The following is a 26,591-nucleotide window of genomic DNA, read 5'->3' as shown; positions in this document are numbered from 1 at the left end:
CTCAAACTTCCCATCTACTTGTGTCAGCCTCCAACTTTATATGGACATTATATTTATTTTAAAGCTATGCATTGATTTACTGAATTTGTAAGGCATCCTAGATACTCTATGATGAGAAGTATGCTTATTTACAAATGGATAAATAAGAACTGAGCGATTAAAGGATATGCCTCAAATCACAAAGGCACACCTAGGAGTAGAATCAGCCTCTTAAGTTGCAATTCTGAGCGTACACCACTACACTAGTGTGTTTTTAATCCATTAAGCGCTATAGAACTCTTTGACAATTCTGATTTTAGGAAGCCAAAAACCATTTAAAAGATGAATCATTACAAATATTCAAAATCAGCTTTTACCTTTTAAAAAAGACAATAATTACAATTACCTTAAAACTGTATCTCATCTTAAGTCAATAGTTTGGTTAGCTTTAAAGAAAATAAGTAGTACTAAAATGAAAGCAGGTGGTCCCCATTTATTTCATTTTGGTTAAAGGAACATGAATAATTTCTGGTTTAAAAACTTTATACTAATAAGCTTGAGATGGGTTATGGATTGCTTTTTAGTCAGAGGCCTTGAACTAGAATCTTTAGTCCTTTAGCTTTTGTTTTCCTAAATGAAAAATAAGGATGGAATTGATATGGTTAATTCCAGGGTTAGGTGAGCATTCACTGATATAGACTATGGAAAATGTGGCCAGGCGCTGGTGGCTTATGACTGTAATCCTACCTACTAAGGAGGCTGAGATCTGAGGATCATGGTTCAAAGCCAGCCTGGGCAGGAAGTCTATGAGACACTTAAAAACCATTAGAAAACCAGAAGTGGTGCTGTGGCTCAAGTGGTAGAGTGCTAGCCTTGAGCTGAAGACCTGAGGTCCAGCACCCAGGCCCAGAGTCCAAGCTCCACAACCAACCAAAAAAAAATTTCAAAAAAGAATATGGAAAATGTGAAAACATTTTGTAAGGCTGTAGATACAAAAATCAAAGTCTAGAAAAGTCTAGAAAACCACTATATTTTATGGTTATCACATGCTGAATTTGCAATGTCAGCATTTTAACCACATAAGGAGGGCCAATTAGGAGTAGCACCTTCTACATGCATGACAAGACTTTCCAAAGATATGGCAATCGTTCCCTCCCTCCCTCCCTTCATCCCTTTCTTCCTCCCACCCTCCCTCCCATCCTTCCTTCCTTCTTTCCTTCCTTCCTTCCTTCCTTCCTTCTTTCCTTCTTCTCTCCTCTCTGACTCTGTCTCTGTCTCTCTCTCTCTCTCTAGTACTGAGGCCTGGGCACTGTCCCCTAACATTTTTGCTCAGAGCTGGCACTCTATCACCTGAATCACGACTCCACTTCCAGCATTTAGCTGGGTAATTGGAGATAAAAAATATCACATATTGGGGCTGGGAACATGGCTTTGTGGTAGAGTGCTTGCCTAGCATGCATGAAGCTCGGGTTTGATTCCTCAGTATCACATAAACAGAAAAAGCCAGAAGTGGTGCTGTGGCTCAAGTGGTAGAGTGCGAATCTTGAGCAAAAGGAGGCCAGGGACAGTGCTCAGGCCTTGAATTCAAGTCCTGGGACTGGCAAAAAAAAATCTCACATACTTTTTCTGCCTGGGCTGGTTTCAAACCGCAATACTCAGATCTCAGTCTCCTGAGTAGTTAGTATTAAAAGTATGAGCCACTGGCATCTAGCAGTTCCTCCTTCTCCTGTTGCTTCTCCTCCTCCTCTCCTCTACCTCTCCTTTGCAGTATTGGGGATCAAACCTTACCTCTTAATCTTGCTAGCAAGCACTAGAACTGAGCCACATCCCCAGACTCCTGACATATGCAGACGGCAAAACTGAGTCTCCTGAATACTACTGATTCAGTATAGCTGCTGCTTTGTGTAGAAATTGGTCCTGTTTGAAATGGACAGGGAAACTGATCTTTTCAGACTAGGTAATTTCTGAAAGTCAATCAGAAGTTACTGAAAAAAATTATTCAAGATCTCTTTTATTTGTGCTGGTCCTGGGACTTGAGCTCAGGACCTGAGCACTGTCCCTGAGCTGCTTGTTGTTGTTGTTGTTTTTTTTTTTTTAGCTCAAGGCTAGCATGCTACCACTTGAGCCATAGCTCCACTTTTGGCTTTTTGATGGTTAACTGGAGATATATGTCTCATAGACTTTCCTGCTCAGGTTGGCTTTAAATGGCAATCCTGAGATCTCAGCCTCCTGAGTAGCTAGGATTACAGGCAGAAGCCACTCACATATGGCAAGATCTACTCTTTAAAATAATTTTAAACTATTATACCTTTTTCTTCTCCTTTATCTTCTAGTAGTTCAACCTCTAATTCAAGTATTTTCTCTAAACATCATTTTGCCTACATTTATCTCTCTTCTCTCATATGATCCTACTGATTTAGTTTTATTGCTTTTGATGCAAATGGAGAGTACACATTTTTCCACCCTGCCTACCTTTTATTGAAAAACATACACACTTTGGTTCTTTAACCCATAAGTTCTAGTCTCTCTTTAATCACTGCCTTGAGCTTAGCCTCATCAGCGCCTTGAACTCAAATTCTCCAAAACTGAATTCCTAATCTCTTCTAGTTGTTACTTAAGCCTGATCTTAATTTTACAAAGTTCAGAATTATCATGGTTTTTTTTTTTTTGGTTTTGTGTTTTTTGTGTTAGTACTATGGCATGAATTCAAAGCCTGGGTACTGTGCCTTAGCTTTTTCACTCAAGGCTAGTGCTCTACCACTTGAACCACAGATACACTTTAGCTTTTTTGGTGGTTAATTGGAGATAAGAGTGTCATGGATTTTCCTACCAGAGCTTGCTTCAAACCACAATTCTCATATCTCAGCCTTTTGAGTAGCTAGGACTACAGGCATGAACCACCAGCGCCTGGACGGAGTCACCTACTACTCTTCTCTCCCTAATCAACCAACTGCAAACCAAATCCTAACAGCATCTTCTATAACTTCTTCCTGTATCTATTGCCTTAGGTTTAAGCCCTCAGTATCCTCTACCTAGACTGTTACTTTCTTGAGAGTCTTCTTTCTAAAGCATTATATATACTGACAGTTTTACTTAATCTGAACCTGATCATGTTGATTTCAATCAAAAACCTTACAGGATTCTCTATTACTTAGGGAAGAAAACACATATTCCTTCTCCAGTCATATAAGTACTTCTCCAAAGTAGCTCCTGCCTGACTTTTCCAACCTTTCTTGCTAATACACTAAAACTTCCAATCATACTTGTGGGATTTCTGACTCTTCCATGTCTATGTTCAAGGTATTCTGTATGTATAATGGAAGTCTTTTCTCATGTCCATTAAAGTCCTACCTACTCTTCAGATACAACTTAGACTTTGCCTGCTTCAGACAACCTTTATAACTGAATGGCTTTCATTTCTACATAGCACTGTTCTTCATCACTAGTAAACCATCAGTAAAGATTTACATAATTAAACTCACATAAGTGCAAGCAGACTTTAGGAAACTCACTGCTTGTGGAAATGATACAGGCTAAAATATGTTAAGTAGGATGCTGAGCAAGGAGTTAGCAACAGGGCTCCTTCACTCCTTCGTATGCTTCAAAATCTCTTTCTCTCTCCTCTTCTCTCTCTCTCTCTTTCTCTCTCTTTCTTTTTCTCTCTCTCTCCCCCTCCCTCCTCCCTTTCCTCCCTCCCTCTCTGCTGTGATTCTACAACAGGCCCATATTTTATAAAATAGAATAAGTGCTCCCCTAAATCAAATCTCTATTGGTGCACATATGCATGCCTACTGGGCTATTCAGCAATTGGAATACATATATCTGGGTATGTTTCTCACAGTGAATGTACCAGTATGTGTTTGTGGCTGCTTGAGCCATTAAATTCCTGTTTTGATTCTTTGTTACACATGTCTGTTGTAAAATGGTGCTCAGATTAAATGTGATATGAAATATAGTGGGTACTTCTAGAAATCAGTCTGAGCATATTATTTCTTGGATTCTAGGAAGTTGTCATGGAAGCCATTGTATTTACTCATAATGAATTAGTATCAAGGTCAACCTACAAGACACTTTTGGCCAATCATGAAAAGATAGAGTTTCCTAAAGATACTTCACTTTAATTTGTCACATTGATTTTGTTAGAGTAAGGCTTTTGACTACTATCTGCCATAAAATTGTTAATGATGATAAACATCTATGATGTTTATGATCTATATTATCTTAGGAATGGTTCCTTCATATAGAGTCCAACCTACATAACTATGTGGTGATCCTGCCCTGCAGAAATTCTGGGAAGGGTAGACATTTTCTATTTCACCTAAAAAAAAAGCTGTTTCCTTTTGTTTGGATACAAGATGACTGTTTGAGTACTGTGCCCTCTGAATTAAGATTCAATGTTCTTTTTATAAAAACTAGACTACTTTCAACATCATGGGTGTTAATCTTATCAGAGGCACTGGTAAAACAAGTTAAGACTTTTCCTATAATTAGTGAAAAGCTATTTTGGACACAGGTTGGACTGCCAAAGGAACATCAAAGCTTAGCTGCTACTTCTCAGTTCTTAGGAAAAAAGGAAATCTTGGAATAATCCCACTGACACCTAGTTCCAAATTCAAGTGTGGACTACAAGAGAAATTTAATACGAAAGTAATGAGTTACATTATAATTAGATTAAATTATGATTAACAATTAAGATTAATGAAAACAATATCACATGATGGTTATTTGTTTATACTTGCTGTTTACAACAGCATAAGTAACCATAAACATATGTATATAAATATAACATTCCCAAATTTTAATAGCATTGAATATTTTAACAAATCCTTTTTGTTTTTCTTGAGAACTGTCTAGATAGTTTATTGTTTTCATTTTTTATCAAAATTAACTATGTCTATGACTGAATACTAATAATTCAAGAGTATATAATCAGAACACAGCTACTCCAAGTACATAAAGTACCTCTAGGAGTCACAGCTCTCTGAGAAGATAGAAGACAGCTCTGCTTGGTATCTACCACCTACTTGTAAGGCACCTGAATTGCTAAGTCTATTTTTTGAGAGCTGAATATATTAAAACATATTTACTTAATTAATCATATAATGTTAAGAACAAATATCATGGTCCATATAGAAATTACACTAAAATAGACTAACATTTTCCATATTTTAATTTTTATTTATTTATTGTGAAAATACTGTTCCATATTTTTATTTTTAAAATATATAAGAGCTAATTTTTCAGATGGATATTTGAGATGTTGGATAGGCCAGTTATCCTGATCATTGGGTAATATATGGGAATATAAAACTATTCTATAAATATATACAAGTACCATGTCAACAGTAAAATTTACTTTTTCATCTAACCTTTACAATATTTTTCTAAGATAGTTATGCTATTATATGCTACTGTACTACCTAGCATACTATGCAGTATGCTAGGTCCTAAGTGCCTTGTTGTTATACACAATTTGGTGATCTCAGTATATGGCACATGAGAAAAGTTTGCATCTGGTGTTCTGGGAACCAGAGTAAGGGTATCTACCCAACATAGGGTACTATTGAAAGCTTACAGGAGGAAATACCTGAGCTTAATCAATGGTACATTTTTAAGCTTCATTTAAAAGAGACATAAAAGGGTAAACAAAGGAGGAGGCTACAATGCTTGATAGGAAATGTACTCATTATCTTGCCCATGTAATTGTAACCCCTCTGTACAGTATGTTCACAATAAAAAAAAAGAAAAAAAAGAGACATAATCCATGAGAAGAGCAAGCCATTTAACTTACATTGCAGGACTCTCCAAAATAGAACCATGCTAGAATCAAAGAGAAGTTACTCTTAATCTAAGAAAGAGTCACCAGGTGCTGGTGGCTCATGTCTGTAATCCTACCTACTCAGGAGGCTGATATCTGAGGATAACGGTTTGAAGCCAGGCTGGACAGAAAAATTCCTGTGAGACTTGTATGTCCAATTAACCACTAAAAAACTGGTAGTGAAGCTGTGGCTCCAAGTGTTAGCATGCTAACAAGAGAGCTTAGGGATAGCTCTCAGACCCGGAGTTCAAGTCCCATGACCAATGGAGGGGGAGGGGGGGGGAGGGAGGAGGAGGAGGAGGAGGAGGAGGAGGAGGAGGAAGGAGGAGGAGGGGGAGGAGGGGGAGGAGGGGGAGGAGGGGGAGGAGGGGGAGGGGGAGGAGGGGGAGGGGGAGGAGGGGGAGGGGGAGGGGGAGGGGGAGGGGGAGGAGGGGGAGGGGGAGGGGAGAGGAGGGGGAGGGGGAGGGGGGGGAGGGGGAGGGGGAGGGGGGAGGGGGAGGGGGAGGGGGAGGAGGGGGAGGGGGAGGAGGAGGAGGGGGAGGGGGAGGGGGAGGGGGAGGGGGAGGAGGAGGGGGAGGGGGAGGGGGAGGGGGAGGGGGAGGGGGAGGGGGAGGGGGAGGGGGAGGAGGAGGAGGAGGAGGAGGAGGAGGAGGAGGAGGAGGGGGAGGAGGAGGGGGAGGGGGAGGGGGAGGGGGAGGAGGAGGAGGAGGGGGAGGGGGAGGGGGAGGGGGAGGGGGAGGGGGAGGGGGAGGGGGAGGGGGAGGGGGAGGGGGAGGAGGAGGAGGAGGAGGAGGAGGAGGAGGAGGAGGAGGAGGAGGAGGAGGAGGAGGAGGAGGAGGAGGAGGAGGAGGAGGAGGAGGAGGAGGAGGAGGAGGAGGAGGAGGAGGAGGAGGAGGAGGAGGAGGAGGAGGAGGAGGAGGAGGAGGAGGAGGAGGAGGAGGAGGAGGAGGAGGAGGAGGAGGAGGAGGAGGAGGAGGAGGAGGAGGACGACAAACTTTTAAACCACTGGCTACAGTATATCATTGAGCCCCATGAGAAAATAATATATTTGAGAATGTTCTATATTGGTGTGCCTGGCAGGCACTTGTATTTGTATATTAGAAAATGCAAGCACACTTAAATAACCCAAGCCTACAGCTTTCTAGGACAGCTAATTAACACCTATACTACAATTCTGGCAACCTTCAGTTCTTAATTTTGTGGTTGCTATTGCTTGCTACAGGAAGATGTACTACATAAAAATGAGGTATCAGCTCAAACTTCCTCAGATACCAACTTTAAGAGGCCTGAGTCATTCAAATCATTCCCCAAAGTCCTTCAACTACCCAGAATCAGAAAAAGTACTGCTAATTAAATGTGCAATTAGAGTTTATTATAACTGCCACACATTAGTTTTTAAGTCTCAACACTACTTTGTATTTTCTTTGTCCTGTTTTTATTTGGCTTAATCGTCCTGATATACATATAATTCTATAAGATATATTCTTCCTGGATGAAAGAGTATAAATTCTCAACAATAGATTCAATTTATGTACAGATGACTCTTTTATAAGCTTCATGTATGCATTATAGTACACTAGGGTACCTTACAAAATCAGTGTGTAGGCTACATTTATGCCCACTTATAGGACTTGGAACAAGTTTGTTGTTTTAAATGTTTATGGAGGCTTTTACTACATATTTTAAATTATCTCTATAATTTACTTGGTGTGCTGTCCTTATTCAGGAACACAATCCTTAATAATAATGTTTCTAATAATATTTCTATAAGCAAAAGGAACTGTAATGCAAATCTACTTTATAGGATAATTCTAACACATTTGGGGGGGTGAGAAAAAGGAACTTTCAAAAATGACTGTATTGAAAATAGGCTTTTACTATGTTCTAGAATATGACAGGCCAAATTTTAGATTTTGATTTCCCTCACCAATATGCTCCTAAGTCACTAGTTTTCTTGCTAAAGAGACAGGAATAAACAACCCAGTGGGTTGCCTACTGCATTATTAGCCTAAAATAAATAATTAGGAATATAATTCCATTACAGCCCTATTTTTGCATAGAAGAAAACCAATGAAATACTAGTTGTTTATGTTAAATATCAAGTTTCATTTATGATTTCATCAAGAAAAAACTAACAATATACCACTAAAATGTTTTAAAAACATTGAAAAGCTGATCCTCAAAGACCCTTTTCAGTACATTTTATAAATCTATAATAGTGATTATATGTTTCACTGGATTCCCGATACGGTATCATATTTTCATTGTGGAAAACACTGAGATATGAAGTAGAAAAAAGTATCTTAGAGAAAGTAGACCAGACTTACAAAAAGTGAGATATGGGTCAAAGAAGGCCTGAAACAGTAGAAAAATGGCACTATAATTTGTAATTATGGCCAAGTATCAGTGGCTCATGTCTGTAATCCTAGCAATTAGGGAGTCTGAGATATTTGAATCATGGTTTGAAGCCAGCCTGGGCAAGAAAAGTCCATGAGACTCTTATCTCCAAAGAAGTACCCCCCAAAAACAAAGCCAGAAGTAGAGCTATGACTCAAGGGTAGAGCATTAGCCTTGAGCAAAAAAGCTTAGGGAAAATACCTAGGCCCTGAGTTTAAGCCCCAGGACTGGCCAAAATTGTAATTATGTTTGCCTACTTTAGTTTTATTTAGATTTAAGTGACATATAAACACTGGAATATTCATTTTTTAATTATATGCCACATCAGTACACCCTCCAGTTCAGCTATGTTATACCTATCAATAGGCTTCTAATGATTACATCATCAATCAGATATATAAAATTTTGACAATTTTCTTCATAGTTTCAGTAAGATTTGTCCCATTAACTTTATTTTCCATAATATTTCAATATGTGTCTTGTGATTCTATCAAAATTCCTTTTAGAATTTTTTTCTTTGCAGTCCTAGGATTGGACCTCTGGGCCCTGTGCATACTAGGCAAGCACTCACATCCCCAGCTCCAAAGAGTACCCATTTTTTTTGAGACCAGGGCTCACCATGTAGCCCAGGCCGGCCTCAAACTCCCAATGCTCTCTGGAAGAGCATCTTATATTAACTATTCATCAGAGCTTCACTCTTCTGTCTCCTGGCCCTGGCCTTACCTGTCCAATTCAAGCACAACCTCACTTCTACTGATAATTTTTATGGCCATTGCTTAATTTTATTTATATATCTATTTTTATTTCCATAAAAAATACCTCTCAGCCAGACACTACTGGCTCAAACCTGTAATCCTAGCTACTTAGAGGAGGCTGATATGTGAGTATCGTGGTTCAAAGCCAGCCAGGGAAAGAAAGTCTATGAGACTCTTATCATCAATGAACTTCCAAAAAAGTCAGAAGTGGAGCTGTGTCTCAAGTGATAGAGCACTAGCCTTGAGCAAAAAAGCTTAGGGAGAGCAGCCAGGCTCTGAGTTTAAGCTCTACCATCAGCACTTCCCCCAAAAAGCCCACTTCATATCAATGTCTCCCATCAAAGATGGGAGAAATTCTTTAAAAGTTTAGTGCTGAAGGGATAATGGAAAAGCAAAGTAAGACCTTTTCAGGGATTTCTAGTGTGAGGAAATCTGAGAAGAAAGCCATTAGCTGAGTATTTTTATTCCATGTGAAACCAAAGTGAATCTCCACCACCACAAGGTCTGGAGATCTTGTCATCAAGTTGAATAAATTAAAGCAGAAGAGACCACATCGACATCAAAATGATCATTTTAATGAGTTTTAACAGTCAAATAGCATAAGCAGTTTGCTGCCAGAGGTGGAGGATAGGAGAAAGGTAGAGCAATATCCAAATTTGGGGGTAAGAGAAAAGTTATGTTCTACTTCATCTGACAACAGGGAAATTGTCACTGTAAGCATTAGTTGAGGTTAGTGAGAAGGTTACCAAGTTGTTAACTTTTGGAAAGCAAGAATCTCATTCTGTAGCTTCATTTACTTTTTCCTTAACTGTTGATGCTTAGTTCTTATAATAAAGCTGTATAGTATTTACACTACAGGGAATGTGTATAATGATGTAAATAAACCATGAAATAAGGTTGAAAGTGCATATTAAATGTAATTATACTTATCAAAGGAAAATTAACACTAAAGGTCTTTATCAAATGGGATGCTGAAACTACTACTGTTAGAGTTAAGGTTCAGAGAATGGCACCCTGGTACAAAAGCTAGGAGGACTCAACTGACAGATACCAGGGCTAATAGAAACAGTCTTGGGGTTTCAAGTCTCTATACACAGTCAAGTAACTTAACCAATTTTGTTCAACAAGTACTATTAATTTTCTGCCACAAAAAAGAATCTCAGAAGAAAACAGGCAGATACATGAGCTGCAGGAGAAAGCAAATTAATGAATAGGATTAGGAAGATGCTAGTTAAGTCCTATAAGTAGTATTTTCATCCTCCTTCTCTTCTTGGAGTGGTCCCCAGGACCCTGGCTCTTGTTTTGGAAGAAATCTGCAGTTTGGGGCCAAGGAGCAGCAAATATATCTCTCAGAATACCAGTTATTGATTAGGAATCTTCTGACTCTGGCCCTGTGCTTGAGGGAAAAGAAGTGTGAATCTCTGTCCCTTGGGGCCAATATCTCTTTTGTAGGCTCTTTAAAGCTAGAGGCTTAAACACTAAATGCCTATAATGCTTTGGAAGATGAAAATCTCTAAGTGCTACCCAGACAAGGCTGAAGAATATGATCTTACTCAATAATGTATTACACTTGCCTTTTAAAGTAGATGAATTGAATATTCTATTTCCTTATAATAATTGATAATGTCTTCATACATATTTTCCTTCACAGTAGGAAGTATCCAGCTGATCATGATATGGTAATTGTATTAGAGACAAGGACATGAGTAACTTTTTGCATGTGGTTAAAAGTGATCCAAACAGAGGCCCAGAAATTTGGGCCAGGCCTGGTAGCCTAAGTTACACCTGTAATCATGGCTATTTGGCAAGCAGAGATTGGGCAAAGTTTAAGACCAGCCCTGGCTAACTGCAAGATACTACCTGAAAAATAACTGAGGATTTAAAGGGCTAGGAGCATGGCTCAAGAGGTAGAATACCTGCCAGATGTCAAACACCTCTATGACTTAAATTTACTTTTGGGAACTTAATAGTGGAAAGATGGTGGAGTTCATTCTAGATCCTTTTCTCCAAGGGCAAGTCATAATAGCTAGACAAATGACATCTGTGTATCCAAAAAGTTGAAATCTGAGATAAAACTGACATTTTTATATGGGAGCCTCTAAAATTCTGTCTCCAAATACATATACTCATTGCTTTACATAGCACATCCATACCTAGATTTCAAGTATATTTCTCTCTCGCTCTCTCTCTCTCTCTATATATATATATATATATATATGCACATATAATTTATTGTTATTATTAAGGTGTTGTGCAAAGGAGTTACCATTTCATAAGTCAAGTAATGAGTACAATTCTTTTTGAGCAATGCCACCCCTTCCTTTGCTTTCCCTCAGTTTTCCCCTGCCCACAAGTTGCACATCAAGTACTTGTTTACCAATGAAATCATATAGGAGTCAGATGAGATAAATTAATACATGTTTCCTAAAAACAATGTATACAATGACTAAGTTACAATAATTACATGTGTGGGATGGGTGAAGAGAGGAACCACTCAGGAAGAGGAAGGCTATGACACAACTGTATATGACCTGAAGTCTTACTATGTAGACTAAAAGTATATATTCTAAGAAAATAAAAGGAAAAATATAGCATGATATTAAAGGTGATTAACTGTCAGAGGTGGAGTGCTAGAAGGCTTTTATTTACTTTTTGATACCTTCTTGATTTTCCACATTTTTCATCTTTCCTTTTTTTATACTGGTATCCGGGCTTGAACTCAGGGTCAGGGTACTCTCCTTTAGCTTTTTCACTGAAGGCTGATGCTCTACCACTTGAGCCACACCTCCACGTTGAGCTTTTTAACAAAATTATAGATAAAGGTCTCATGGATTATTTTTTGTGTGCCATCCTGAGGCTTGAACTCAGGATCTGGGCTCTGTCCCTGATCTTCTTTTGCTCAAGGCTAGCATTATGCCACTGGAGCCACAGTTCCACTTCTGTTTTTTTGTGGTTTTTTTTTTTGTTTTGATTGGAAAAATTCTCACAGAATTTCCTACCTGGGGTGGCATCAAACCATGATCTCAGCTTCCCAAGAAGCTAGGATTACAGATAGGATGAACCACTAGTGCCATAGCACATTATCTTTATTGCATTAACTTATTTGTTTGAGAAGAGGTATACTAAGAGGTTATTAATAGTGACTATCTTGGCAAAGCATCTGGTAAAACAAATAATCACCACATATTTTCATGTTTGTTTTGGTAATTGAGTCTTTTACTTACTAGTTTGATTTAAAATAAGTCTCACCTATGTGATTTTGTTGAATAAGAAATCCTCAATGTTAGCACATGGTAAGAACATGGCACATAGAGCAAGTATTAAATTCAAATTTTAAGTAGCAAATGAATTTTAAAGTTTGGAGAGCTAGATGGGCACCAGTGACATATACTTATAATCCTAGTTATTCAGGAGGCTGAGACCTGAGGATCACAGTTTGAAGCCAGCCTGGACAGAAAAGTGTATGAGACTCCTATCTCCAACTAACTACCAAAAAGCCAGAGGAGAGGTGTCTCACGAGTTAGCCTTGAGCAAAAAAAGCTGAGAGACAGTGCCCAGGTCTTGAGTTCAAGCCCCAGATCCAGCACAAAAATAAATGGAGGGCTAAAGTATGGCTCAAATGATAAAGTACCTGCCTAGCAAGTACAAAAAGGCCCTGAATTCAAACCTCAGTACCACAAAAACAAACAAACAGAAAAACAGAAAAAGAAAAACATTGAGTCTTATTTCTTGTGTGTGCTATTAGTGGGACTTGAGCTCAGGTCCTGGTGCTCTCCATTGGCGTTTTTGGCCAAGGCTGCAGCTCAATCACTTGATCCACACCTCCATTTCCAACACTGAGTCTTATTCTCTGCTTATAAATGACTTGCATGTTTTATAGGTCTGTGAAAATCAAGTCCTTTATCACCCTACAAGAAGAGACATCAAAGACAGTGCATAAGGGGACTGCAGCAAGATAGTATGTCAGCCCCATGATGGAATTGGCTAAGCATCCTCCCCTGCTAGGTAGGGGCATGTGTCTTATTGTAAGTAAATAGCAAGATTGTCACTACTATAGGTTTTATGATCAAGTCTTGATTCTCATCAATGGTAGACGAAACAAGGATGCAACTAAACTATAAGTCATTTCTGTTTAGTCTGGAAAATAGGTATGTGGCTTTTCTCCTAACAGGTTTACCTTCCTCATTCTTTCTCCTTGAACTGAGTCTGACTTTCCTGTGTTCAGCCAATAAAAAGGTAAGAACAACTGAACCTGGAGCAGAGGGAAGGAAGCCTGGGATTAGTAAACATGTAAACAGCTGAATCTGAGGCTCATTGGCACCCGCCAAAAATGGTATATATTGCCAAAACACTAGTGTCTCATACCTGTAATCTTAGCTACTTGGGGCTGGGGGGGGGGGAGTCGCTGAGATCTGAGAATCATAGTTCAAAGCCAGCCTGAACAGGAAAAGTCTGAGAGGCTTTTATTTCCAATTAACCACAAAAAGCCAGAAGTGGAGCTGTGGCTCAAGTGGTAGAGCACTGGCCTCAAGCAAAAGAGCTTAGTGACAGTGCCCAGGCCCGGAGTTCAAGTCCCAGGACCAACACAAAAAAATGGTATGCATTGCCTTTCTTTTGTATAATAATAGTCTGAGTCTGTGGAAGTGATAGGTGGAGAGATGGATTTTGTTTAGAAGACAGACCTGAAAGGACTTTCTCTTTTCTCTTTGTTTTTGAAAAATCTTATTAAAGCAAGAAAGTTCCAAGGTTTTGGTGAGATTATGACCAATTTGCTTTGGGTTAAAAGGGTTTCTCTTTTTTTTGCTTATCTTTTTTCCTCTTAGGTGTGTAGAGAAATAAAGTCCATCCATTGGTTTTAGTGAAATTGAAAGAATTTCCTCTTACGATAAGATTTTTATTTAAAGTATATACCTGTGGTGAAGCAGTAACTCTTTGCTTGCAGTGGAATTGAAGAAACAGTCCTTTTCTTTTGTTGGTTGTGGGGCTTGAACTTAGGGTCTGGGCACTATCCCTGAGCTTCTTTGTGCTCAAAGCTAGCACTCTACCACTTCAGCCACAGTGCCACATCTGGTTTTTTACTGATTTGTTGGAGATAAGAGTCTCCGGGGACGTTTTTGCCTGGGTTGGCTTCAAAGCAGTATCCTGAGATCTCTGCCTCCTGAGTAGGTAGGATTACTGGCGTAAACCACTAGTGCCCAGCTGGAGCAGCTCTTTTTAAACCTGAAGGACTTCCATTTGAAAAAAATAGAAGCTGAGCATGGGATCACACCTGTAATCTCAGCACTCAGGAGGCTGAGGCAGAATTGCCTTGGCTACAAGCATAGTTCCAGGCTAGCCTGGACTACATAGAGAAACCTTATATTTTAAAAAATGAAAAGAAAGGTAGAAGAAAGGGATTATGAAAAACAGCTACAAGTGAGAACCCCTGGGAAACCTTCCAAGGAAGGTTTTTTTTAAACTTTTCTAATAGAAATAAGTTTTTGGAAGAAATTATATTAGGAATACCTCTCCTTGACAAAAAATTCTTTTTCTTTTTTTTAAAAAAACAGTGAAGGCTGAAAGATAATGTGTCCCTTAAAGAGGCTAAAGACTTTTTGCCTTATTGTACGTAAGGCTGAATTGACCAGAAATAACATTAAATGTCTTCAAGAAGATAGGTGTGGAGTCTGGTCAACGTGGCTCATGGCTCCTCCCCCTGGAGGGAAATTATGAGGTTTGCAGTTATAGCAAGCATATGTAAAATCCAGACCTTCAACAAACAACTTGGGCATGGTGGTGTGAGCCTGTGGTCCTAGCTGGGGGCGGGGGGGGGGGGGGGGGGGTGGAGAGGAGAGGGGAGGAAGGCTAGGAAGATTGTGATCTAAGGCCAGTCCCAGGCAAAGACCAGAGAAGTTATTTGAAACGTAATTCAAGCAAAAAGGACTGGAGGCTGGCATAAATGATAGAATGCTTGTCTAGCAAGTTTGAAGTCTGAGTTCAAACCCTAGGAATGCCAAAAGAAGACCCTGAGTTCAGTCTGGAGAACAAAGGGTATGTACGTGTGTCAAGGGGTTCTGAGAAATCCTCTTGCTTTATCTTTTTTTGTTGTTGTTGTTGTTGATTGTGGGGCTTGAACTCTGGGCTTGGGCACTGTCCCTGCGCTCTTCAGCTCAAGGCGAGCATTCTGCCACAACACCACTTCTGGTTTTCTAATGGTTTATTGGAGATAGGAGTCTCATGGACTTTCCTGCCCGGGCTGGCTTTGAATCGTGATCCTCAGCTCTCAGCCTCCTGAGTAGCTAGGATTACAGGCATGAGCCACCCCTCTGGCTGTCTGACTGTGTACCTATTTTTCCATGTTTAAGATAAAACCCAGGGCCCTGAGCACACTAGGCTCCACCACTGAGACACACACACACACACACACACACATATACACACACACACACACACACACACACACACCAGCCCCTTTTATTTATTTTCTCATTCTCAATCTCCTTCACTCCTTCTTCCCTCTCCCTTCTTTCCTTTCTCTCTTCCCCTTCTTGATAGGTCTCCTTTTTTAAATTCTCTCTCAAACCTCACCCCCCTCTACAGTATTCCTCTTTCCATTTTGTCACTCTTTCCTTTGATTTATCTCCCCATTTTCCTTCCTCTTGTTCTCTATTCCCCTCCCTTTCTCTATCGCTCTCCTTCTCTTCCCTATTTGCTCTCTCTCCTTGTTTCTTTCCCTTTCTCCCACCCCTTCCTCTTTTGAATCTTCATCTCTCAGGAACACATCTTCTTCTTACAGCTCTGTGTCTGCCTTTCTTTATCTTTCTCTCTCTTATACCTCTTCCCCTTTCTCTGTCTCTGCCTCTCACACCTCTTCCTCTTCTCCTTATCTGTCTCTCTCCCACCTCTTCCTCTTTCCTCTGTCTGCCTCTCTGTCTCTTCCTCTGTCTGTCTGTCTGTCTGTCTGTCTGTCTGTCTGTCTGTCTGTCTGTCTCTCTCTCTCTCTCTCTCTCTCACACACACACACACACACACACACACATCTTATTTTATTTTATTTTTGTTTTGCTTGTTTTTGTGCCCATAATGGAGCTTGAATTCAGGACCTTGAGCTTCTCTCTCTTGTTTTGAAAGAGACATTCCATAACTTTGGGGGCATTTTTGTTTCCTGAAAGTAGAAAAAAAAATTAATCCTATTCATGTTCTGCCTTCTCCCCCCTGACCCCCACCATGCCCCTAAAATATGTTCACTTATTTTGAGAAAACAATGGAGGGGCTCTGTGGAGGCTGGGTATGCTTTCCCTTAAGTAATCATTCTTGACTTTGTTTCTCCTCTACTTTCCGATTAAAAAAAATCTATACTAAGAATAAAACATTTGACTTTTGGTCAACTGTCATTAGAAGAATTTACTTCATTTTTTTCACCTTTAAAATAAATGACATTTGTTTACCTTGTGCTTTGACAGTAAAGTTTGAGTTTTGTGAGATTGGAGGACTTTTCTTTGAGAGAACTACGTTTTTATTTCATTAATAATATCTGTGCTGCCAGTACATGCCTTTTATTAACAATTATACTTTTAGGGCTAGGAAGGTGGCTCAGTGGTAGAGTGCTTGCCTCACATGCATGAGGCCCTGGGTTGAATTCCTCAGTACCACATAAGCAGAAAAAGCCCGAAGTAGCGCTGTGGCTCAAGTGGTAGAGCCACTCAAAGCTAGCGCCTTGAGCTGAAGAGCTGAGGGACAGCACCCAGGCCCTGAGTTCAGACCCATGATGACTAAATAAATAAATAAATAATGATACTTTTAGAGTAAGCTCCTCCTTGGCCACTTTGGGGTTTTTTTCTTTGTTTCTTTTCCCTCTTGCGTGGAATTAAAATTTCAAGACATTTTATAAGATTTGCGTCCCACCTTTAATATTTCTTTACTTTTTAAAATTAAAATGAATGTATGAGGGGGACAGTATAATTCATTGGTTGGTGATTTTAAGAGTATCTCTCCCTGAAAAGCTTTCCTTTTACATTTTTCTTTAAAAAGTTAAAAAACTTATTTCTTTATTTGTTTATTTATTTATTTTGTAAGGCCCTATCCCTAAGAAGCTCTCTTGTTTGAAATTATTCCTTCAATTTTTTCAAGTTGTTTGTTTATTTACATTTTTGTGGGAGAATATTAGTAAGCTTTTGGAGGGATTTGTTTTGGTTTTGCCAGTTCTAGAACTTGAACTCAGGGCCTGGGTACTGTCCCTGAGCTCTTTTGCCCAAGGCTAGTACTCTACCATTTGAGTCATAGGTCCACTTCCAGCTTTTTGGTGTCTAATTGGAGAGAAGAGTCTTGTGGACTTTTCTGTTCAGGCTAGATTTGAGCAATGATGCTCAGATCTCAGCCTCCTGAATAGCTATTATTACAGGTGTGAACCACTGGCACTGGTGACAATAGGTTTATCTTTAGGTTGGGAATATGCTCTAATTCTTTTACTTATTTTTTTTGAAAAGAGAGGTAACTCATATACTATACAATTCATTGGTACAATCCTATGAGTCTTAGTGTATTTTTAATATTGTACAAGAATCAACATCATACAATATTAAAATATTATTATTACTCACATTATTATTACTTTCTTGTATCCCTTAGCCATCATCCCTTTATTTTCATCCATTTTCTTCCAGACTCTGGCAGCCACTCATTCTTTTCCACTTCTAAAGATTTGTCTATTCTGGGCATCTTGTAGAATTAGAAGAAATAATGTTAAGGAGCTTTAGTGAAGTTGATGTAGCTCCCCTTTGGAAGACTTATCTTCATCCCCCAATTTGTACTAGGAAATAGGCATGAGAAATGGTATACAAATAAAGTTTATAAATTTCATAAGTTTTAAAGATTAGAAATAGTGTTTAACATGGTGATTTTTTAAATCTGGGGGGATAGCTCAAGGAGTAGAGTACTTTCCTAGAAAGTCTGAGGACATGAGTTCAAATTCCAGTACCACCAAAAACAAATAAATAATTTCTCATTTTTAAATCATTTTTCTTTAGGAATAGATGCTTCATAAGCTTTGATGAGGATAAAAAATACTCCCTTTAGGCTTTCTTCTGATAGTTTGTGTGTGTGTGTGTGTGTGTGTGTGTGTGTGTGTGCTAGGACTCAGGTTTAAACTCATGGCCTTTTGTTCTCACTGGGCTCTTTTGCTCAAGGCTGGCATATCATTTGTTCTCACTGGGCTCTTTTGCTCAAGGCTGGCATATCATTTGTTCTCACTGGGCTCTTTTGCTCAAGGCTGGCATATCATTTGAGCCACAACTACCCCTCTGGCTTTTTGGTGGTTAATTGAATGTTAAGAGTCTCTTGAAATTGCCTTGGACTGGGAAGGTGTCTCAGTGGTAGAGCGCTTGCCTTGCATGCCTGAGGCCCTGGGTTCGGTTCCTCAGCACCACATAAGCAAAAAGAAAAAAGCCAGAAGTGGCGCTGTGGCTCAAGTGGTAGAGTGCTAGCCTTGAGCTGAAGAGCTGAGGGACAGCGCCCAGGCCCAGAGTTCAGGCCCCACGATTGGAACCCCCCCCCCCCCCCCCCCGCAAAAAAAAAAAAGAAATTGTCTGCCTGAGTTGGCTTCAAAACACAATCCTTAGATTTCTGCCTCCTATGTACCTAGGATTATAAGCATGAGCTATACAGCCTGGCTCTTTTAATATTTTTAGTACCAGTCCTGGAGCTTGAATTCAAGGACTGGACACTGTCCCTAGCTTTTTTTTTTTGGGTCCGGTCGTGAGGCCTGAACTCTGGGCCTGGGCGCTGTCCCTCAGCTCTTCAGCTCAAGGCTAGCTCTCTACCACTTGAGCCACAGTGACACTTCCAGCTTTTTTCTTTTTGCTTATGTGGTGCTGAGGAATCGAACCCAGGGCCTCAGGCATGCAAGGCAAGCACTCTTAACACTGAACCACCTTCCCAGCCCACTGAGCTTTTTTTCTCAAGGCTAGCACTCTACCTCTTGAGCCACAGTTCCACTTTGGGTGGTTTTTGTTTTTTTGTGTGTGTTTGTTTTTTGCTTTTTTTTTTTTTTTTTTTTTTGGTTGTTAATTGGATATAAGAGTCTCTTGGACTTTCCTGACCAGGCTGGCTTTGAGCTGTGATCCTCAAATCTTAGCCTCCTGATTAGCTAGGATTAGAGGTGTGAGTTGCTGGTGCCTTGCTCTTTTACAAATTTCAGAGGGAGCATGTTTCATTACCTACAGTGACTATGCTTTTCTTTTCTTCATAAAAAGTCATAAATTCGTTTCTCTAATTTGAGAATAAGGCTTATTTTCTTTAGTGAGGATGGGGCATCTCCCTTTATGAATGATTGCTTTCTTTCTTTTTAAAGAAATTCTTTTTTTTCCACTGAGGAAATTACAGTCAATGGTCTTCGGAATGGTTGAGTACCCTATTACTATCTTCAGCAGTATTTCTTTTTTTTTTTTTGTCGGTCGTGGGTCTTGAACTCTGGGCTTGGGCGCTGTACCTGCACTCTTCAGCTCAAAGCGAGCGCTCTACCGCTTGAGCCACAGCACCACTTCCAGTTTTCTAGTGATTTTATTGAAGATAAGAGTCTCACGGACTTTTCTGCTCCGGGCTGGCTTTGAGCTGTGATCCTCATACCTCAGCCTCCTCAGTAGCTAGGATTACAGGCTTGAGCCACTGGTGCCTGGCTTCAGCAGTATTTCTATTTATTACCTTTCCAAAAAAAAAAGTGTTTTCTTTGGGAGTAATATATCCAAGGTCTTGTGTGTCTTCTCTTTCTTTCTTAGGCTCCTGTTCTATGCTGGTCCCCTCTAGGAACATTAGAAATAGAGTAGCAACCATTGCCTTAGAAAAAGTTAGAGCTGGTGAAATCTGAGCTAAAATACTGTTGTTAGACAAATGAGGATCCTGTATGTCACAGAAAGCCATATATTGGATATTTTAAAAATACATATACATATAATAATCAGTACATCCTATTAGCAGTTAAGTTATAATCTTTGTTGTTCTCTACCATACTGTCTTCTTTGGGAGATATAAAGGGTTAATGTTGCAGAGAAAAGCATTCTGTAAATTGTAAAGTAATACACTAGTAGAAAAGATTATCAGCCCTTATTGTAATGTCCCTGAGTGGTTTCTTGGCCTCTATAGATTTTTTCACCTTTCCTTGGAGACGCTTTAGGAAAAGGCTCAGTCTTTCCTTTTAGGCTGCAGATTGGCAGAAGCTGCAGTTGTAAATTTCTGTAAATGCATAATAATTGTATACTCAGAAAGAAAAGACCCACTGACCAAATACCTCATTATCTTTTCTAGAACATCCTGCAGCAAATATCTAGGAGCTCTCTGAAAATACCAAATAAATCATATGGTACCATTAAAGCTTGGCAAAGAAGGGGATAAAGGCTGGGAAGAAAGTAATTCCATTCTGCCCTTCAACAGGTTAAATATCTGAATCTATAATTCCAAAGCTGTTCATAGTCACTGCAGAAATTTGGTTCACTTAGGGAAAAAAATCATTACCCACTCCTGAAACAAACACCACCATTAGTCTGCTGCTGTCATGACTGCATAGGATAAGGACACTTTGCAAACCATTAAATTTTTTTAGTAGTTTGTTTCTTATCTATGGTTCCATTGTCCATTCTGAAAAAACTGACTGTGTCCTTAATGGCTATATATTATAGGATATTTAAATAAGTGTATTCTTTTAACTCATAAACCGATGAAATACATTTTTATTCACTTGCAGCACTACACTTTATATTGCTGGAAATAGAGTTAATAAGTTTCAAGCTTCAGTAAATGTTTCCTGAGTAATACAGGGAGACCATATTGTACCAAGCACAGCGAAAATCCTACTTTTGAGGGGCTGGAGAGGTGGCTCAGTGATAGAGCGTTTGCCTTGCATGCATGAGGCCCCGGGTTCAATTCCTCAGCACCACATATGCAAAAAAGCCGGAAGTGGTGCTGTGGCTCAAGTGGTAGAGCGCTAGCCTTGAGCTGATGGGAGCTTGGGGACAGCGCCCAGGCCCAGAGTTCAAGCCCCACGACTGGCAAAGAAAAAAAATCCCAACGAAAATCCTACTTTTGGTAAGCTCACAAATAGGTAAAGTAATAAAATATTCATACCAGACATTACATAAACAACCAGTGGCTACTTTACATGAAAATGTGTGTCAAAAATACCAGTTTTATGTTCAAAACCTGTTATATTTTGAGTAATGGTAATTACTATGTAGTCATTAGTAGGAGTGTACATATTCCTTCCCTCTCAAATGAATGCCACAAAAACATAGTTCTCCCCAAATTTTCATCAATCATTTGTTTGGTGTGATCATAATTTCATATGTAGTCAAAATCCAATAAATAACAATACAAACTGTTTTTCTTCAAGCATAGCTGAAGGGGAGGAAACTAATATGGTCTACTTCATATAAACCCCATTCCCCCAAAAGAGTGATAGCATTGTTAAAGAACCAATTCTCATGTCCTTATTTATACTTGCTGCAACCAGGTGGGAGACCATGGCTCATTTCCTGGGAATCAAAGCATTTTAGAATGGAAGAAATAGACAGGTTTGATTCATAGATTGTGTTACCCTGGTAGCTATTTGAAAGAAAATGTAAGCCCACTTTAGTCAGTTTTTACTCTCATGCTCAGGAAAGGATTCCAACAGCAGGATCTGAAACCTTACTGAAATCCCTAAAAAGAACAGAATACAGGCTTAAGGGTTTATTTATTTACTTATTTACTGCAATACCAGTCAGCAAAATTACCTGGCAGAAATTTTCAGTCTTATTCAAACACTTGATTTTGCTCATTATTTTCTTTTGAATTTTCAGGCTAGTTTCATGATTATCATGTAGGTATTCATTGTATGATGCAACTTGTATTTTGTTTTATTTTCTGATTGTGTGTGTGATTGTTTTTCCCCAAGTTGTCCTCAAGGAGGCAGTGTTTGAGAATAATGTCACTCCAGCTAAGATGGCAACCTGTTTGTGTTAAATGTTAAGATCAAGTCAGCTGGTTGCAGGTGGATGCAGAAAAAAAAAATGGTGCTATCACTGAAGATCAGATATTCCCAAGTGCACAAGGGAGCAACTGCATAGCAACACGGAGCCTGCTGGAGAAGGGTTGGGCTCCTAGCAATGTAAGCATTTGCCTAAATCCTTCAAAATCCTCCGGAGCCATCCATTAGTTAATCAACATGACAGAATTGTTAGATAGAATTCTTAACTCTGTTCTAGAGATAAATGATTCAACTAGTGTCTGGCTCTTCTGGTGACCAAGTCAAAATACTGGGGTCTTTGTCTCCTACCAGTGCTGCCAGTGTCTCAGCCAGCTGGTCAGCACATCTATGGAGAAGAAGCTAAACCAATTCCCCTTTCCTTAATCCTCCCTATCTGTCTGGCAGACATTTTCTTGTTAAGCTGCTGGGAGATGTTTCCACACTGAAAGATAATTTTCATTGGGGACAAAGGTGGCGGATACCTTCCAGAGGTCAAAAAAGGATGGTTTTGTAGACAATCCAGGTAATTGAGGTGTCAGTTTCTTTGCCAGGTTTCCCAAATTTCACTTAAGATGGCCACAGTTCAGGTGACTGGCTCATCTCCCTCCCACCAACTTAATTCAAACTCTTCCAAACGACTAGAGCAAGCCCCAGGATTAGAATGAACTCCCTGTCTAGCTACCTCACTGTTTCTTTTCTAGAAAACTCCACTGAGAAAGGTATTTGCAGGAAGGAGAAGGATCCATCCCCTGGTGAAAGCAGATATGAATTTTGTTTTAATGTCTGAGTTTCCTACTGTTCATTTTATTTATTTTTAAAAATGTGCATTTTGTATTCTGTGAAACTTCTCTTTGCCCTAGCTTTCCACTTCTTTGTCTTTTTTCATTGCAAATTAGATGTTTTGCATCTCCCCCACCCCAGAACTCAGGAAGCAAGCAGCACTTCCATTTTATGATTTCAAACTCTACTCCTCTGTCTCCCCATCTACATTCTACAGGTGTGCATCCCCAGCTAAAGGGTTCCCTAACCACATCCCTAAGCCCAACTAAGCAACCAGATGGACCAGCATTGTTAATGTGTTGTTATTTGCGTTTGTGTGTTTCCCTTTATTGGAAGCTAAAGTGAGGTGTATATATGCATAAACCACAGTTTCGTGAAACAAAGTTTAGAAGAATGAGTAGGGGGACCAGAAACACCAAAAAAGTCTCCCACTGGAAAATGTACAGAAGGGGAATTTTAATATTCAGGGTAAACACGAAACCTTCTTCCTCCCTCCCGCTTGGACTGTTGTAGGAGGTCCCTTCACTTCCCCCTTCCTCCCAGCTAAGTGCCACGTTTTCTAAGACATCTCTGTAGACTGAAGGGTTTCTGTTACAAGCTCTTAAACCCCAACTCTTATTTTTTAATCTTTTAATCAGGACTCTAGTTGTACCATTCTAATTGATCTTGGTGCAGGATTCCAGTTGCGGGCTTGTGATATATCACTGTATCACTGCATTTACCTGCTGGGAAATCCTGCAGACAGATGGAATGGTGGCTTCAGCACACACACTCTAGCTCTCCCCCTCCTCCCAGCGAACCCTGCCCTTCCCCTGCAGTGCGCGTGGGCGCCGCCCATCCCCGTATCCCGATTGGGAGTACCAGCTCCCAGCAGCCAGCCAAGGTGCTGGACACCTCCTTGGAGCTTCGCCAGCTGTGCCTGGGTTGAGGCGCCCCCTCCTCAGTGGCAGGAAAGGGGCCAAGCAGACAGTGGCTTTGTAGCTTGGGCCTCTGCGGCAGTGACCATCACTAAAACTCGTGTCCCACTGCCCCCACTCAGTACCATCAGTTATGTATCCAGGTCAGCTACAAACATTTCACATCTCTTGAACCCTCCTCTCCCCCAACCCGCTATCCAGGGCGTCTTCTACCATTTTCAAGACAGAGGCACTCACGGCACTGTGGCTCCCTCCCGGGGGCAGGGGGGATGGGGGGAGGCTGCCCTCTCTCCCAGCTTTGCTGTCACTATCCCATCCCTAGCCCTAAATAGCCCACTCTCACTTCCCACATGTTGCTTCCCGCCTTCCAGTCTCTTCCCATTCCCCCATTCCCTCATCTTTCTGAGCATCTTGGTCCACCAGTAGTGGCCAGGTTGTAAGCGATACCCTGAGTCTAACAAGCTCCATAGCCACCCTACCTCGCTTATTTCTTTCCTTCATCCGTTCTTTTCCTTACCTTTATTCTGGACCATGTCACTGGCGTTCGGGGCGATGGCAATGGCGAGGTCTTTAGTCCCCTCTCTTGAGGGACCACTGGACACTGCAATCGGCATGGTGCTGGACTTGGCTTCCTACAGGTTTCTGGAGCTGGTTCAGGATAGGACTCTAGGCCCAGCTCGGTGACAGGTTCTGGGGCCGTCTCTGGAACTGTTTCTGAGACCGGCTCCTGGGCAGATTCTAGGACTGGCCCTAGGATAGGCTCTGGGGCCGACTCTGCGGCAGATTCTGAGACTGGCTCGGGGACCGTCTCTATGGCTAGTTCGGGGGCCAGCTCCGGGGCCGGCTCTGTGGCTAGTTCAGGGACCAGCTCTTTGGCTGGTTTTGTGGTTAGTTCGGGGACCGGCTCCGGGACCGGCTCTGTGGCTAGTTCGGGGACCGGCTCTGGGGCCGGTTCTGCGGCAGGTTCTGGGACCGGCTCCGGGGCCGGTTCTATGGCTAGTTCTGGGACTGGCTCTGTGGCCAGCTCTGTGGCAGGATGGGTGTCTAATTCTGTGGCTGGTTCTGGAGTCGCCTCGGGACAGGGTCCTGGAACAGGCTCTGGACAGGGCTCGGGTTTGGGTTCTGGCGAAGGCTCAGAGAGCGGTGGAGGAGCTGGTGGTGGAGGAGCGGGTGGCGGAGGGACAGGCGGTGGAGCTGGCGGCGGTGGCGGCCAAGGCGGCGGTGGCTCTGGGGACTCTTCGGGCTGCTCTCCATCCTGAGGCGGGGCAGTGCCTTGGGCCGCATCAGCTTCGCGGTCCATAGCTGCACACCGCCTCAGGTCTGGGCAGCCTGCGTCCCTAAGCTTGGAGGGCTAGAGAGCCCTCGGGCGCCCCACCCACACCAGTCTGACATCCCCTCGCGGGGTGCCAAACTTTCACCCGCCGCGCTCCATGGCTGGCTCCGCTCTGAAGTCTAAGCTGGGGGCGCAAAGCGGCTGTCTGTGTCGGAACACGCCCCTCGGTGAGCGCACACCTCTCCGTAAGCAGCCACCAGCCTGATGGGCGGGAAACAGAGGGGCTTGAGAACGCGGACTGGGCAGAGAGCTTGATGACCTCCTAGCGACGCACGGGAGGGGAGGGGGGAGGCAAAAAGAGGAGGGGGAGTGGAGAGGCTTGGTTGGAGGTTTTGATGCCTGGCTGCGTTTAACCCCTTAGTGACTCAAGTGGAGTGTGTGTGGGGGAGAGGGGGACTAGAGGCAAAGTTGAAGATCTTTGAAATCCCCCCAAACCACATCAGCCAAGTTGCTGCTCATCCTATGGATGTTCTCACCACTTAGCAGCAGGTGAATCTAGCCAGGAAATAACTGATAACTCCCCTCCCCCTTCCGCCCCATCTCCAAGCCTTGCTGGGCTTGTAAACCTTTTTCTCTAACCCCGGGGCGGTGTGGGGGGATGGAGAAATCAACCTGCAAGGGGTTGAGGGGAAGACACTTCCTTTAGATTAAAGTAAAAATTATTCCCCCTCACAGACTCTTCCTCTTCAGTTTTTGCATTTCTGCGCTGTACCAGATCCTAGAGGTTTGCTGTTGGATATGGGGTTTATGGTGCGTTCAGAAAGGAACGACAAGGAGCTAGGGCTTTCCGCAGCCTGCAGAGGTAGCCCCAAGACCAAAGCAAGTGCCCTGGTAGCTGGTGGCTTGGCGGCTTAAGCGCTCCCTGGAGCTAAGGGGAGCTTTATCTCCGCAGCTATCTGGCATCAGTCTGTCTGGGCTTTGCAATACATAGATGTCTTTTGCTTTCAGCTGGATTTTCCAGGCATTAGCAGGACCTTTCTCTCCCTCCCCGCTGCGTGTGTGTGTGTGTGTGTGTGTGTGTGTGTGTGTGTGTGTGTGTGTGTGTGTTGGGAGAAATTCACAAATTCACGACAACACCCACGCCTTTTTCACCTCCTGAAGCATTCTGACCTGAGGTTCTGTTGCAGAAAGAACAACAGGAAACTATAGAAGCTCTTTCAGTTGGTAATCATGTACACATACATACAAACCAGTATCTAAGACCTAGACTTTAGGTTCCAATATACTACTAATCACAAATAAAATTTAAAACTTCCCGTTAAGCTACTACTGGGTAGGAACTGGAAAAAGAATGCCTGTAAACCTATCTCATTCTACACATACTGCTGCAATTGTGGATTGCAGCCCTCCATCTGCAGCCCCTCCTCTAGCAATCTCTTCCTAGACCACATTCCCCACTAATTGCTCTTCTTTTTGCCAACTGACACAGGACTTGCTCAGAATTTTCTAGAACCTGCAGGGTTCTTTTTTTTTTTTTCTTTAACCCTACACCACATCTCAGCAGCAAATAATCCTACACAAGACAGTTTCACCTAGCCCCTCCAAATACCAGAATCTCTGCATTTCCCAGATCTTTGCTGCAGGATTTTAATCTGAGCCTTCCTTTCTGGAAATGTTTTACACTGCCTGACAGCTATTA

General features: G+C 41.6%; 1 protein-coding gene across 1 annotated transcript in view; it reads right to left on the bottom strand.

The window, feature by feature from the left end:
- The window catches only part of Dgkk (diacylglycerol kinase kappa), a 118,374-nt gene extending 93,455 nt beyond the window's left edge, over positions 1-24,919 (bottom strand). The window contains exons 1-2 of the mRNA XM_042695269.1: positions 24,413-24,919; positions 24,137-24,319 (exon numbers count right to left, since the gene is read on the bottom strand). Of these exons, the coding sequence (XP_042551203.1) occupies positions 24,137-24,319; positions 24,413-24,919 (690 nt within the window). The remainder of the gene's footprint in view (positions 1-24,136; positions 24,320-24,412) is intronic.
- Positions 24,920-26,591: the final 1,672 nt, after the last annotated feature.

This window comes from Dipodomys spectabilis, unplaced genomic scaffold (assembly GCF_019054845.1).
Source record: "Dipodomys spectabilis isolate Male_0828 unplaced genomic scaffold, ASM1905484v1 ptg000180l, whole genome shotgun sequence".
NCBI classification, from domain to species: domain Eukaryota; kingdom Metazoa; phylum Chordata; class Mammalia; order Rodentia; family Heteromyidae; genus Dipodomys; species Dipodomys spectabilis.
Note: the sequence above shows the minus strand (reverse complement) of the source record. Positions and strands in the feature narration are given on the sequence as shown.